Consider the following 14,759-nt stretch of genomic DNA (forward strand, 5'->3'; position numbering starts at 1 on the left):
TGTGGTAAATGTACCCTCAAATGCTTGTATTCAAGGTAAATTAGAGGTTTGCCCTACCCTGAGTGACTGCCTTCTGTTTCATCTAATGGGGTAGAAGGAAGAATTTCTTGGGGTCCATTTGCAGATTCCAAGAAACTTGATCCCTATAAAATTTTGAACAGCACTTGACCCAGTTCTCATCTTTATCACCAGAGAAAGGGTTTCCCACAGGTTGTTGATGCAAAACAATGTTTGAGCCCAGTCTGGTTTAGAGGCTTGTGTTATTTTTAAGTGCTAAAGCTGCATAGATGTGGCATTTGGACACTTCAGCCTTCAATGTGTTCCTGTTCACAAATACCTGTAAAGGTGTGCAAGTGCTGATACGGCCTTTTGAGCCAGAGGGGAAGACAGGGAGAGAAGAGTTAAAAAAAGTAACAGAGTACAGAATTGGATCCAGATGTTTCAGCTTTCTGATGGCTCCATAATTGCTGGAGAATGTCTAGCACAAGGGTGTAAGGGCCTGTTAGTGTCCCTTTTCTGTTATTTATATCATGTCAAGCAGGGCAAGTAAAAGACTGGGGAACCAGCCAGAGTTGGCAGGGCCTGCCACTGCGGTTCTGAGAGCGGTGGCGGGGATGCTCTCTGTGGGTGGATCAGAGGATCTGTCAGTCACTGTGCCCTGTGCAATGAGTGCCCCAGCTGGGAGCTGGTGCTCCTGCTGTTCTGGCTATGCCCTGTCCCACAGACAGGGAGAGCCGCGGGCTGAGCCCTGCACACGGTGCTGCGTCTGCACCGCTGGGCACGGCGCGCTCCGGCCGGGCAATGGCAGCCTTGTGGTACAGGCTCTAGGCTGGGCTTTCAGGCAACATCTGCTTCCCTGCTGCATTCCTAACTTAAACATGAAGGCCTGGATAAAACAAACAAACAACAAAACCAAGAGAATCAAAACTGTAAAACAAAAACAACCAAAACAAGCAACTAACCACAGAAGAAAACCCCTATCAAGCTTTCTCTTACAGGGTATCTTAAATTTCCTCTTTTTTTTTTTTTGTGATTGTAAAAGGAAATTTTTTTTGGCTAGTGTCCTTTTTATCATCAGAGACTTTGTAAGGATACTAACTTAAATATTCTCTGTGACAATCTCAGTTATGTTCAAAATGATATTTTTATTTCCAAAATTAATTTGATTGTCTCTACCTAAGATCTCAAGCAATCTTGCTCGAGTACTGCTGGTCAGCTGATCAAAACTATCGACACAAAATCCTAATTGAGACAGTTCTCCCACTTTGTGGAGGGAAAAATCCATAGCATTTGCTCCTTCTAGTTTTTGCTGCTCCTGCCAGTGCTGCTGCATAGGCCAGCAAGAGCAGCTAAAGCATGAGTCATCCTCCTGGGAGACTGAGCACCAATGCGGTACAGAGTCGCATATGCTTGGCACCATGCTGTTCTTTGAGACAGTTCTTCTAATGCTTACAAGAAATGTACACCTTGGTAGAGGTTAATTCAGGGTGGCAGAGCAGTGCTTTAAACGAGGCTTCAGTGGTTATTCAAGGTAAACAATTTGTGACAAAGAAGTAATTATGCTATGCAAATAAAAGAAAAGTCTTGCAATGTCTAGACATAATGTGTTAGTTCTTTCTTTTTTTTTTGTCAGCATTGTGAAATCTACTGAGCCAAATTTCTTATGATAATTGAAAGATCCAATTTTCTGTTTCTCTTTACAGCTGGATCAGTTGGCTGTAGATGCTGCGAAGGAGAAGAGAGATATGGAGCAAAAGCACTCCACTATTCAACAAAAGGTACTAAACAGAATGTAAAAGGCAGGCTGCACACACTTTTTTTTCTTATCTGTAGCATCTCTCCCCAGCATCTCTGCATCAGAACTGCAAGGGATGGTATTTTTAGTGCAGAGAGACAGACTGACATGTCATTAAGTGTAAGGTTGGATTGCAGATACTAATTTTGTGTTACTGAACAAAATATTATGCTTAGTTTTTACTGAAACATAAATAGAACAGTAGAATTTATTTGAATGCTGAGATTCTAACATTTCAGTAGAACTCCTAATTCATATTACCTTGAATTGAATAAGTTGTACAGGTTTTTGTGTTTCCATGCTGTGTGTTTGTAGAAGAGGTGTATGTGCTGCACAGCCCTACAGCAATAAGTTTCACTTTGGACTGTGCCAAATCCAAGTGCAGCACTTGGAGCTTGTGTGGCAGCTGCTGTTGCATATGAAGAACAAAAGTAAACTTTTGTAAAGAGTTGGTTCAGCTGTGCACAGATATGGTATTGAGAACTTTTAATTGGTGTTTTGGGAAAGATTTGTGCAATAATTCTTTTTACTTCTTGAGAAAAATTTAGGTAATTCATGTTGGGGGAATGACTTCTGTTTGGATGTTTCAGAAGCTCTAGATCAGTATTGGTTTTGCAGGTATAATGCTAGAAATTAAAAATATTTCCACTGAACTCTCTGGTAGTGAGCTACAGGCACTTTTGAAAGGGATTAGATACCAGTTTAAAGGTAATCTACACTTCTTACTCTCATTCAAATATGTTCTGGATCTGTTCAAGTGGCATAAATTTTAAAAACTCCACCCAATAGAAATGAAATCTGATAACTAAATAAATTCAGGAATGAAAACATTCTGAGATTGTAAATTGGGTAGCCTTAGTAGGAGCCAATATTAATACTCATGGGAAAAGAGAACATCTTTGGTTGCTGCAAACATTTTTATTGGTGCATCCTGTCATCCCTTTAGGAGTTGGTGGGAAGCATTAGGATTGCTGTGAAATTGAGCAGATGTGATGATGAGGGCAGAGCTGACATGCTGTGCTTAGAGTCAGGAGATAAATGCAGGCAAGGAAGGGGAAGAAAGGGGGGAATGGGAAAGATGGAGCTTGAGAATTAATGTTGAAGGTCAGAGTTTAAGTTTTTTGGGCTTAAAGGCTCAGTTTCAGGAATGGACAGTAATTGAGAGGTTCTCTGTTAAGAGAACAGTGGTGCTTGCTGAAGGACGTAAGTTATGAGCAATTATCTTTTAATTGGCCATAGAAATAATAACTAGTTACCATGAATTATGGTCACTGCTGTTGCCAATGGTATTTACAGTCTTTGTTTTTTCTTCAAATGCTGCTTAAGGCTGCTTTACAGGTAAACTATTTCTACTAGTTTCAATTATTACTGAAACTTTTAAGCTTCATGAAACTTGATAAGCCATATCTGTGTGTAATATAAATATTCTTGATTTCTAGTAGGAGTGACAAGCACAATAATGTTCCTTTTATTGTTGCTTACTTTAATTGACAATTTAATGCTGTCTCTAAAATATAATCAGGGCAATCAGAATGTACTGTATGTTGTCCTCTTAAGTTCTGTGTTTTGAGTTGTAAGTGTTGTCTCCTGTCCTTATCAGAGAAGTCACTGTCTCATTTTGTGCTAATAATGCCTAGACTGTGCTTTATTGGAGATTCCTCTTACAGCTTGTCCAATCATTTTCTTGTTTCCTTATTCAAATCACGTTGTCTGTTTTTGTCTCATCCTACCTGCTTTTCCCAACCTTCACACCAAGTTAGCTTCCAGCTCATCAGGATTTCAGAACTGCCTTAGACTCTGGATCTTTTTATCACTACTTGTCATCTGGTCACCCTGTCCCAGATGGCAACTTTATTCCCCGTTCTCTTCTCATGTCTTGTCATGTTGTTTTCCACTATGTTCCCAAATCTTACAGTGCCAAATCCTTCCATGTTTTTTAACAACTGAACCTTCTGAAGCTTATTGTGTTGAATATTCCATGAGGTATATATGTATTTAATATACTGAAGTTCTAATCTAATGCTTCAGAATGATGCCTTTCCTTCATTGTGTGGATAAAGAGCAGTTCCTTTTCTGAAATGTATAGGTAAGTGCATACGTGCACACACCTACCCACCTACTACCTGTGTTTGCATATATGTGCATATGCATGCAGAATAATTGCACTAATTAAATAATCCATCTCACTTTTCTGTATAATCATTGTCCTTAATTAGGCTGTTGATGGAGAGGCTATTAAAAGTGTCATGGAAGGGCTTGGTCACCAATATAGTGTGATTTCTTTTTTAGCAGAGCTGATAATCTGATTTACTTTTTTTAATTGCTTATAAGTTTTGTGGTCTATTTACTCAGCAAATGTGCAGGAAACATTTTCTTAACTTATTTTTTTCAGTGCAAGAAAATATTTTTTCTGTATTAATTAATTAAATTAAATTATATTTTCTGGAGCAACACATGCTGTGAATTAATCTAGAAATTTCATGATCATTCTGGGAAATTTTTGTAAGATATTTTTATAAGTAAAGATTAATATTAAAAGAGTGGTGTCACGGTGTCAATACATTAGACATGACTCTTGTTTCCTGAGCAGTTTGCAGCCCCGTGCTGTAGCAACGCGTTTAATTAAGAAAATATTTTAAAAATCAGTTGCACCTGCAAACAGCTTCATGGTTTTTTGGTATTGTGTCAGACCTAATATTTTGTTCTAAAATGAAGATGATACAGGAAAAGTATTTGCATTGAACTTCAAAAAGCTTTTGTTGTATTCAAATCCCTTTTCCATTAAAGTAAAAATCTGCTTCCAAAGAAGTGCTCAGGAAACAGCTGGAGTGAGAATGATTTGAAAATTAACATATTGAGTAAACAAGGTGATAGGAAACCAGCTGCTACTACAATCACAAAGCAGGCAGAAACCAGAGCTGCTGTTGAGAAGTTGTGCAGACTAACTTCTGTCTCCAAAACCAGAGATGTGCTTGTATTTCAAGTGACTTGTTTGCTTAATGGCACTCTCACATTCTCTCACTCTGTCTTGGGCTGTAAACCGTGTTACTTGTGGTGTCTGTTGTTTCAAACCCTTCCTTGAGGGACTTTTCAGCTTAAGTGTGACAAATATCTCTTGCCAATGGAATGGGAATGGGAGCAGCTTTCTAAATGGGAGGTTTGCACAATTAGTACCTCCTGTTTAGTGTATGCTGGCCTAATTTTTCAGGTTAGTGTTTTCTTTAGTACTTATGCTCTCCCAATTTCTGCCTTCTTAAAAAACTTTTAAAATGCTGAGTCTCTAAAGTAAAAAATAATTTGGATTACACATTAAATGTTAAAATATAGTTCCTAAGATTTACTGGTAAAATGGTTTGATTAGCTTTCATGGCCTGATAGCAATTTTGAAAGTAAATCAAAAGCTCTGCTACTGAAAAGTAATGGGAGGTTTTGTTTTGGGGGAACAAGAAAATCATACACAGAGAAAGAGTAAACGTGCTCTGAAATGAATCAAGGATGTGTGATGAATTGATACGTTCATACGAAAATGCATTCACTGAAACACTGTCAAGAATATTAAGTGTTCTGTGACACACCAGATTAGTATTATTTCTGGAGATGAAAGTTGTTTTTCCATTGCCAGCTGGTTTGCTGTACCCCATGGACATTTAAAGAAAAAGGGTGGAAAAAAAGGCATGAAAGCATGCTGTGTGCTTCACTTATATAACCCACTTCTACATGTTTCTCTTCCAGTAGCAGTCAACCGTGAAAAATCAGTGTCAGAATAGAAGCCATAGATGTTTATTCTTTCAAAACTGAATGAAATATGTGATGTAGCACTTCAGTGAAAATTACTTAATACTGGCTAAATTTTCTTAGTTCTGGTTAGGTGAAATCTACTTTAGTCCTGACACCTAATTAGTTTAATTATGTTTAAAATGAAGGCTTTATCAGTTGTGTGCCTGCTGGCAGAATACACAATTCTGAATCACATACAGTGACTGAGTTTATTAACATGTGATTCTCTTATGCAGGACACTGGAAAGATATGGGTGGATTTTTCTCCACCCCAGATTATTTTTCATGATTCATTAAACTTTTCCATGCACCAAGATAAAAATAAACTATAATGTGACTGCTTTGCTCCTATTTTTTTTATTGTAGAATAGTAGAGACTAAGATCAGAACATAGCTGATTTCAGGGTTTTTTTCCTACTTTTATCCATGGAATTGAAATGGGGCATTTTTTTTTCTGATTGTTTTTCCTAATCACAACTTTATCAATGAAGTTTTATGGATAAAGCACTTGGAAGCCTTATTCCCTCCCCCTTCCAGCTGGTAGTCTGCCATGTTCAGTTAAGGAGATATTTGACATTTGCCTCTATACTCTTAATGTCTTTTTCTGCTCTGTAAAAGTGGAATTCAATCAGGGAAGTAATTAAAAATGACACTAAATGCATTTCATGAGAAGGCTCAGTATTTTAGATAATTCTAAGTTAGAGTGTGGCATGGTAAATGATCCATATACACCTTCAAAGCATAGATCTGGAGTCATTGGAAAAGACAGCTGCATTTTCTGCAGCAGTTCTCCAGACCCAAAGGAAAATGTGATTACATAGTATGTTGGACAAAAAAGACTGGGGAAATGTATGTTGTCTTCAACTAGACAAGGAGCTGCAGGCATCACTGAGGCAGGAAGATGCAACTCTTTAGCAGATTTCATTATGTTTGGGAGCTGGTAAGTTAGAGTAATTTATCAGTTTTCGGGGAATGTAGGGAATGTGACATCAGCATGTCTAAGTTTGTGCATAGTGGTTTTCTCTTTTTATTTTGAGAGCTTACATGAAGTCTTTTATGTTCAGCATGTTCAGATCTAGAAAACAGGCAGAAAATCAAAGTTATTAATTGCTGAATAATAAATTAAAAAATTTGATTTTTGTTTTGGTGAAGAGTTCTTTTGTAACTAGTATGTTTATTCAGATCAGTGTATGGTAGTGATGTGATAGTTCCATTTCCTTTCAGAACTCTTGCATTGATCATCTGTCAATTCAATAGTAAAAATCTAGATTTACCATTTCAACATTAGGTAATCTATCCAGATTAGCAATAGATGAAAACAGTGAATAATTTTAAGGAATTTGTGCTGTTCTGAGTGGGAAGCTTAAAGGGCCCATTTTAATATTTGTAACCATTTCACTATCATGTGTAATTAACCTTGGATTGGACCAAACCATCTGCATGTACAAGAGTAAACATCATGTGTAGCACGAAAGTTGTTTGCATCCTGGGCTGTTACCTGGGGATAATGACCATGTTGGTGTTGAAGCTACTTTTTTTATATATATTTCTTGCCTCTTTTCCTTCATGTATAGACAAATTGTTAAGAAGCAAAGTACAAAGCAGAGACTTTCAGATATACTTATTACACAAAGCTGGTGTTTGCAATTTATGAAAAGTAACTACTGTAGGTTCAGGAAAATCATAATACAAAATGTTCTGTCTTTTTAGTATTTAATTTGTTTGGTTTTTTTCTTCTGAAATTTAATTTTCAGTAATGTGTCTCTTACACCCATATTAAGGGGAAGAAGCCATATGTTGCTAGTCTCCTTTAAAGATATACATTTTAATAACAGTGAAATAAAATTACAGCATGTATATTATTTTCATTGCTGGACAAAGTTGTAAAAATTATGTCATTCCATGTGTGCTTTTTCCTGCACCCTTAGTAGATGTTAGCCTGCCACTCTCTGAATATCTGAGCTCTACCTCCCTGGGAAGAGCCCATGCTGTTCTCAATGAGATGTGAAAGCAAATGATCATCACATGTGTTATTACTTAGTCTAACTTACCTTTGCTAAAGATGAGATAATAAGATAAGCAGTCAGCTTTTCTAAAGCTCAGAAAGCTGCTATTAATTGTTATTAGCTGGGTTTAGTTGTTATTAGGTTGATGGAAATGCATATTCCCTTGTCCTACTTGTAATTTTGTAATCTTAACCAAGATCATAAAGAAAAAATTACTGCTAAGGTCTTGTCATCAGTGCCAGCACCATGATTGCTTTACTCTAGAGTTAACTGATAGCATCATCTTTATTTGATTACTTGTCTTTGAAGTTCCTATGCAGCTCAGCTGTCAACATGACAGAGCTGAAGAAAATGCCAAAGCACGACTGACTTTATGCATATCTGCAACAGGCTGCAACTGTTTCTCAGTTTTGACTCCTAACTTTCATGGCTTCTTTTCCTCTGCTTTTCTATCCCCTTTCTTGGGAATATATGAGAGACCATTTGAGCAGACAGTTGAAGCATCAGATGCTCTGTCAGCAATGTTTGCCCTCTATTTGGCTGTAGAGTTCACCAATACCTGAATAAGAAATTCCCCTTGTTGCAGGTAAAGTAAAAATCTTCAGCATTCTCATTGCTTAAAATTGCTTTTTTTAAAAAAGCCATCAGGGGCTGAGAGTCATGGTTTGACTAATAAGTGTTGCAAGCAAAACCTTATTCCTAGGTATTTACTTTTTGACAACAGTACTGCTCATATTTGAAGTTTTATTTGAACTGCAGTGTGTTTTTCTTGTTCCTTTGTACTAGGATTATTCCAGTGATGATACTAAACTAGAATACAATGTAGATGCAGCCAATGGCATTGTTATGGAAGGTTATTTATTCAAGCGAGCCAGCAATGCCTTCAAGACTTGGAACAGGTAATTATTCAGAACCTCTATTTGCTGCTAATAAAAATACTGCTTTTTAACCTGAAGTTGTATAACCACTGGAAGCAGGGAAACACAGTCAAGGACTCAAATAACTTTTTCCTGAAAGTTAAGCATTGTAGTTGTTATCCTTTAAAATTCCTGTCCTGTGCAATGACTTTTGCTTAGTAGTTTTGATGGCCCTTTTGGGAATTCAAAATATATTGTTAGTCGTATATCTTTAACAATGTATATTTTACTACTATTTAAATATTTTTCTTCCTGAACAGGATTTCTTTTGCATTTCCAAGGGTGTGTGCTTTTTTCAAGGCACTATATATGCTGGAGCATTTACAGCACAGCTGGATACAGTTCTTGAGTTTTAGATGTAATTTGTTGTGATAAAGAGCTCTCTATTGTCCATGTTCTGCTATTTTTTCAGTGGTGCCTCTGTTAAGCTATCTGCTGGGTTTCAAAGGACAGAATGTGCATTTGAGTGGGTGTTCCTTCCAATATGAATTATTCTGTACTTTTTTGAGCATCTCAGCACACCACAAGCTTGTAAGAAATTGGGATCACTTCAATTAAATCCATAGACTGATGCAAGGGCCACTAGTGTCAATTAAACTGTATCTATATTAGCAAGTCATGGGTAACTAGTACAAAGGATTTTGCTTTGGACTGATTCTGGTCTGGTCCTTTGGCCTGATTATTCATCTGTAATTGTGATGTACTTTCTGGGTTAGTTTCATGCAAGCAGAATTCAGAGTTCTCCAGGACAAATCTGTGAGGCATCAGAGGATGTGAAGGGAGAACACCAGGAGATGTGCGTCAAAAGCACCTTCCTGGTGTGAGGTAAAATGTCTGTGTTAGCATACTGAGAAAAATCTCAGTAATAGGGCAGGGAAAGTCCTTTATTGGATTCCCAAGGAGCTGAAAGGTCCTTTTTGCCACTGCTGATGGTGAAACTGTGACTCTGGGTTCCCCTTTTGAATAGCAGGAAGGCCTTGCTCTGCAAGGGAGGTGACAGGAGGGAGCAGCACAGGAGTGTCTGCTTCCACATGCTGTCACTCCTAGGAGTAGTGTACATGCCTCTTACTTTCAGGTGGTTAGAGAGTTGGGTTCAATTAAAACTAACTTCTGTATGTTGGTAATTTAAATGGACACAAAGTAAATAAGGAGAAGATGTAATTAAATCAAGATACACAAAGACATTCCTTCAGATTAAGTTACAGATTTGAACAATATAATAAAAAGCATATCCAAGCAATAATTTAAGAGGGCAAAGATAAACAGCTCATTAATGAGTCAGAGCTGCCTACCTTTATTACATAATTGATACTTGGTTACAGTTTATTCTTCTGTTTATCACAGGAGCATTCAATAAAGCAAAACCTTTAACCTTTTTAGTATTAGATTCTCGATAATTTATCTCACTGAGATAGACTAGTTGGATGCTTTTAGGCAAAAAAATAGGATTGGATATGCTGTCTGTAAATAGTTCTGAAATTGAATCAATCATTTAAATTTGTATTCCACATGTTCACAAACCATTACTAATTGCTATTAAACTACTTTTATCATACAAAAATATACATTTAAGACCTTAATGAAGACAGTTTTTAGTTTCTGAATCTAGCCCCCCATTTTTGCTATGTTTTAATAAAAATAAACAAGTATTTTCATTATTTCTGAATATATTTGTAATTGCTTGCTATACTGTAGGCACAGAAGTGGTCACTGCCTGTTTCCTATGATGGAAAGTTTTAGTTGTGTAGTGTTACAGTTTCAGCTGTGGGGAATTGTACTGATTGAAGTTTACCATAAACTATAGATTAACTAGTGACTGGAAAAACCCTATAAAGTACCAGAAAGGATTTTGTCATTGCATTAAACTGTTTTGTTTGTAAAATTTTACAAAATATTGAAGGAGGAAACATTTAGAGCATTATGTGTTTTATTTTAGGGAGTTCTGAGCTAATGTCAAGACAGACAAGATACTTCTAGTGTTCTTACAGATTAAGCAGCTTGCTCCTTTATTATATCCTCATCTTTGGGGAAGGTGGATGGAAAATCAACCAGCTGAAACAAAATTAGAAGAATTTGCCTAGATATACTGGAATTTTCTGCTGTTCTGAGCCAAAGGTGACAGCACTGCTCTTCCTTGCTGACTGCTAAATGCACTGTCAGTAGTAATATGTATTCAAATGGAGGCTTCTCTTTTACCCTCCTTGCACTCAGTTGCGCTTATGTTGGTTCTAGACCTTTTTAAGAATTCCATCAAGAGTGAATTAAAGGCACCAAAACCCTTCCTGATAGCCCCTGTTAGCAGATACTTGGCAACATTAAAAGCATAAGAGATGAGGGTATGATAGGTTTTGTGTGGGTTTGACCCAGGAGAGTGATTCTAGCTGACAAATGATAGAAATGTGATCTTCTCTGTGCATGTCTTGGTCAGTGAATCCATGGACCCCACAGTGGTATTATCCTGGGAAAAGTCTCATTGCTAGGGGAGAAAAAAAAAAGAAGACTGTATAATACAGCCTTTTGAAGGGGGGCAAATATGTTGTGGTGAATGAAAATTTGTTTCCAGTCCAAACTAATGTCCTGCTAGCATAATGAAATTTCTTCCTGCAGCACCTGGCAGCCCGTGTTTCATCGTCTCAAGACTTTAATTATTTGGGCTTTTGCATCAAGTTTCCTGTTCTTGGGACAGTTCTGTGTGACACTGGCTTCAGAAACAAATAAATGTTTGAGTAGGCTGCAAAGTAAACCCCGAGCTGTTTGCAATTCAGTGTCACTTTTGAAAGAGATGGAGCTTTTGTAATCTTTTTGTTGTGACTAAAAGGACATAATGCACACAAGTATTGCAGATAATACTGTTTGCTGGAATCAAAATTATATCCTTGTACTGCAAAGTCTTAGACTAACAGGTATGGACACCTGTGTTTAGAATGAATGTCTGTCTGTTGGAAAATGATACACCTTATTGTACACCAGTTTTCTTAAGGCATCAGGGCAAGAGTCAGGTGCATTTATTATGGAGCAGTAGCTGGACAGCTCTTTTGGTTCCCAGAAATTCAAATGAAAAATAAGTCCATATCATAAAGAATAAACGTGTGTAGGGAGAAGAGCATTTGTCAGACCACTAGCATGTTCCAAATATGTTTTAAATTGGGTGCAATAGATATTTTCCTTTTTAATTCTGCTGTATTTTCAGATCATGCTAATTCTTTTCTTATTTTGCTCATTTTGCATTTTTCATCCCTTTTCCTCCTTTCCTTTATGTTTTAATCCTGCCCCATTTTTTCACATGACAGGAAAAAGCCAGATCACATCAGGTACCAACCAGCTTCTTTTATACCTTCCCAATGTTTCCTTGGCACGCAAAAAGCTCTTCATTAACCCTGCATTTAATTTTGATTACTTGCAATGGATGTATAAGTGACTCAGTCTAAGAAAATAACAGAAGGATTCTGCCTGGGATGCCACTATACCTGCTGCTCAATTCCTTTAAAAGATTCAGAAATATTGAGCTGGTTTTTAGCTAAAAAAGGAATTAAAGCCAAGTTTCTGCACTCAAACTTCTGAGCATACAAGATCAATGTCTTGCCTTTTTCCAATTGAAGTTGGTGAGATTTTTTTTTTCCTTATCAACTGCATTGGAAATAGACATGTACTTTTAAATGTTGTGCATTATTAATTACTCTGTTTTAATTGTGTGCTGCTAGCAACTAGAGGAGAAAACTGTTTCTGAGAATCATAAAGCACAATTCATTGTTTTATGTAAAACTCAAAATTTGTATTTTTTTCAGTATTACTCTCAGTTCTCAGAAATTAGATTTTTTTTCTTTACATTTTCCATTGTTTCCTATTTAATAAATACAGTTTTGAATGGTGTAGGTGTACATGATGGAAAACATTCTGTTTTTAAACAGGAACAACTGTATTTAACCACTATGAAGTGAGTACTTTAATATTCCAAAGAATGTTCTCTCCTTCACCATGGTTCTCTCTTGCTTTTGACAGAATGACACATTTAAGGAAACTTTGGTAATAATACTTATTGCACACATGATGCCTGAAGATTTTCAATTTTTTTTTAGAACCTGATAGATGTGGGTTACTCTTTAGCAGCACCTTCAGTACAGAGATTGTACCTCAGAAGTTCCTGGCTGATGCTGGTGCAGACCCCCAGCAGACTACAATAAAGTGAATTTTGCTACAGTAAAGCAAAGAGTTTATTGATGGTATTTGGTTAATGAGGAATAACTCCAAGTTCTTGGCCTGAATAAAACTGCTGTGGTGCTGACACCTTGGAGGGCAGTCTGACACTTTGATCTTGTTAGGAAAAAATTAAAATGTATTTACTCTGACATCTACTTACAAGTTATCCAAAATCGTAAATTGTTGATCTCATTCAGTAAAAGTTTATTTTAGAAAAGCACCAAAACCTGCATCCATTGTGGCTGGAGTGAATTTTTTTTTAACAGATTTAATTTCTCTACTAGGAAAAAAAAAAGGAACTGAAATACTTTCAAAACTTCTAGACTAGGTTTTAAAGATGGCACAAATTTATGTTAGAATTTGTGTGATCACTTATATCCAACTGATGAGATTAGAGCTTGTTTACTAGAGTAACTCATGAAATATTTAGCTGTAGAACAAATGAAGCATCGCATTAATGAAGTTAATTGCACTTCCTAAGGCTCTTACTAGGGATTTGCTCCATTGCTCGTTGTCTTGGGGCAAGGCTGCTTTTTTTTCCCCTTTACCACTCCCTTTATCACTCAGGCACTGCTTTTCATGTTGTTCTCTTTTGTGTTATGTTCACAAAAAGCACATGAAAAATGACATGAGTTTATTTCCTTTTCAAGTCTGCTTTTTTGTTAAGTTTCCTATATGAATATTAGCAATAACCTGCCTTATATTTGGGGCACACTTACTGCATTTGTAAATAGTTAGTAAAGATGATCCCTTTTCAATTGCAGTGACTAAAACTACTGCTGTTAATAAATTTAAAAAATCAAGAATGACAAGAGATCCTGTTGTTGCTTTTTAAATTAAATATATCTGCACAACATTTGAAAAGATTCTTAAAAGGTAGAATCTCATCTGTCTATGAAACACTAACCTTTCTAACAAATACTAGCTTTTCTGTTTGGGATCTAACGTATTTTGTATATATTAATTTTTCTTAACCATCTTTGTGCACTTCTTTCCAGGAATGGCTTGTGGTGGTTGAATAAATACATGGGGCCCTCTTGTTACTAATTGTAGTAAACTGTAGCTTGAAGCTCAACAGCCTGTGGAGAATAACAAGATCTGTTGCAACACAATATTTTGTGTACTGTTACCACTCAAACGAACTGGTAGTTCAGGAAAAAGTGTTGTGTGGTAAAGGTGGGGTGTTGGAGATGATTGAGGAATGATGCTGTGGTAAACACAGGTTTGCATTATAAGCCTGAACAAAACAAGGTGTAAATTTCACTGAATTGTCTTGTACGTTCCTTTCATTTTTGTCAGTGAAAATGAAACTGTGATTATTGGTTTGCTTTTATTTTGTGCATCCCAGAAGAGCTAGAAAGGCATGGTTATGTCTACTGGGGTTTGGTTTTTTTTCATTCAGTGGTCTGATAAAACATTTTTCGAGATCTGAGGGGTTTTTTCCCCAAAGTGTGAGTGATTTTTCCATTCTCTGAGATGTATCCTATGTGAACAGTGAGTTTGACAAGGAAGGATACGGTTCAGAGGAGTTTTTAAGCATTATATTATCTTATGGATTTTACAGGATGCCTTCGTTAAAGCATTTATTTGATTTATTTGATTTTTCTTCAAAGCTGAGGCTTAATTTAGGATCCTACTTAAAAGGTTTTTATTGGAATTTTTTTTTTTTTTTTAGTTTTTATATGTAGTGTTTTTATTTCAGACATGCCCAATGTAGATAGCATCACCATGGGATAGCAACACCAAAGCATTTTTTGTGCTTTAGTAAGTAGTTCTACTCCCAGGAATATTTCAGGATTAGTTTACATGGGTTTAAGTATTTCTGTTATTCAAGCTATCTGAATTTGTGTTATCAAACAACTACTTAAAATCATAACTTGCTGCTAAAATGCAGAAGGAAATGTTCTTTAAAATGAAAGTGTTTTGTGTGATAGCTTAACTAATGTTGTCATAACATGAATGTGTTTGTTTATGACTCAAATTATTTGAACCTTGCTTTCTTTTCTGTTTTGTCTCTGCTTTCCCTTTTTTCATTAATGTCATGAAATATTTGCCAAAATTGACTGC

The 14,759-nt window shown here is 36.4% G+C and overlaps 1 protein-coding gene across 3 annotated transcripts in view; it reads left to right on the forward strand.

Annotated features, from left to right (window-relative positions):
- Nucleotides 1-14,759, forward strand: part of ACAP2 (ArfGAP with coiled-coil, ankyrin repeat and PH domains 2) — a 62,899-nt gene that overhangs the window by 30,313 nt on the left and 17,827 nt on the right. For 2 of the 3 annotated variants that reach the window (XM_054515870.1, XM_036388539.2), the window contains exons 9-11: nucleotides 1,704-1,778; nucleotides 8,365-8,477; nucleotides 11,786-11,806. In XM_054515870.1, coding sequence (XP_054371845.1) covers nucleotides 1,704-1,778; nucleotides 8,365-8,477; nucleotides 11,786-11,806 — 209 coding nt within the window. The remainder of the gene's footprint in view (nucleotides 1-1,703; nucleotides 1,779-8,364; nucleotides 8,478-11,785; nucleotides 11,807-14,759) is intronic. The other variant, XM_036388540.2, reaches the window with a different exon arrangement.

Source organism: Molothrus ater, chromosome 10 (genome assembly GCF_012460135.2).
Source record: "Molothrus ater isolate BHLD 08-10-18 breed brown headed cowbird chromosome 10, BPBGC_Mater_1.1, whole genome shotgun sequence".
NCBI lineage: Eukaryota > Metazoa > Chordata > Aves > Passeriformes > Icteridae > Molothrus > Molothrus ater.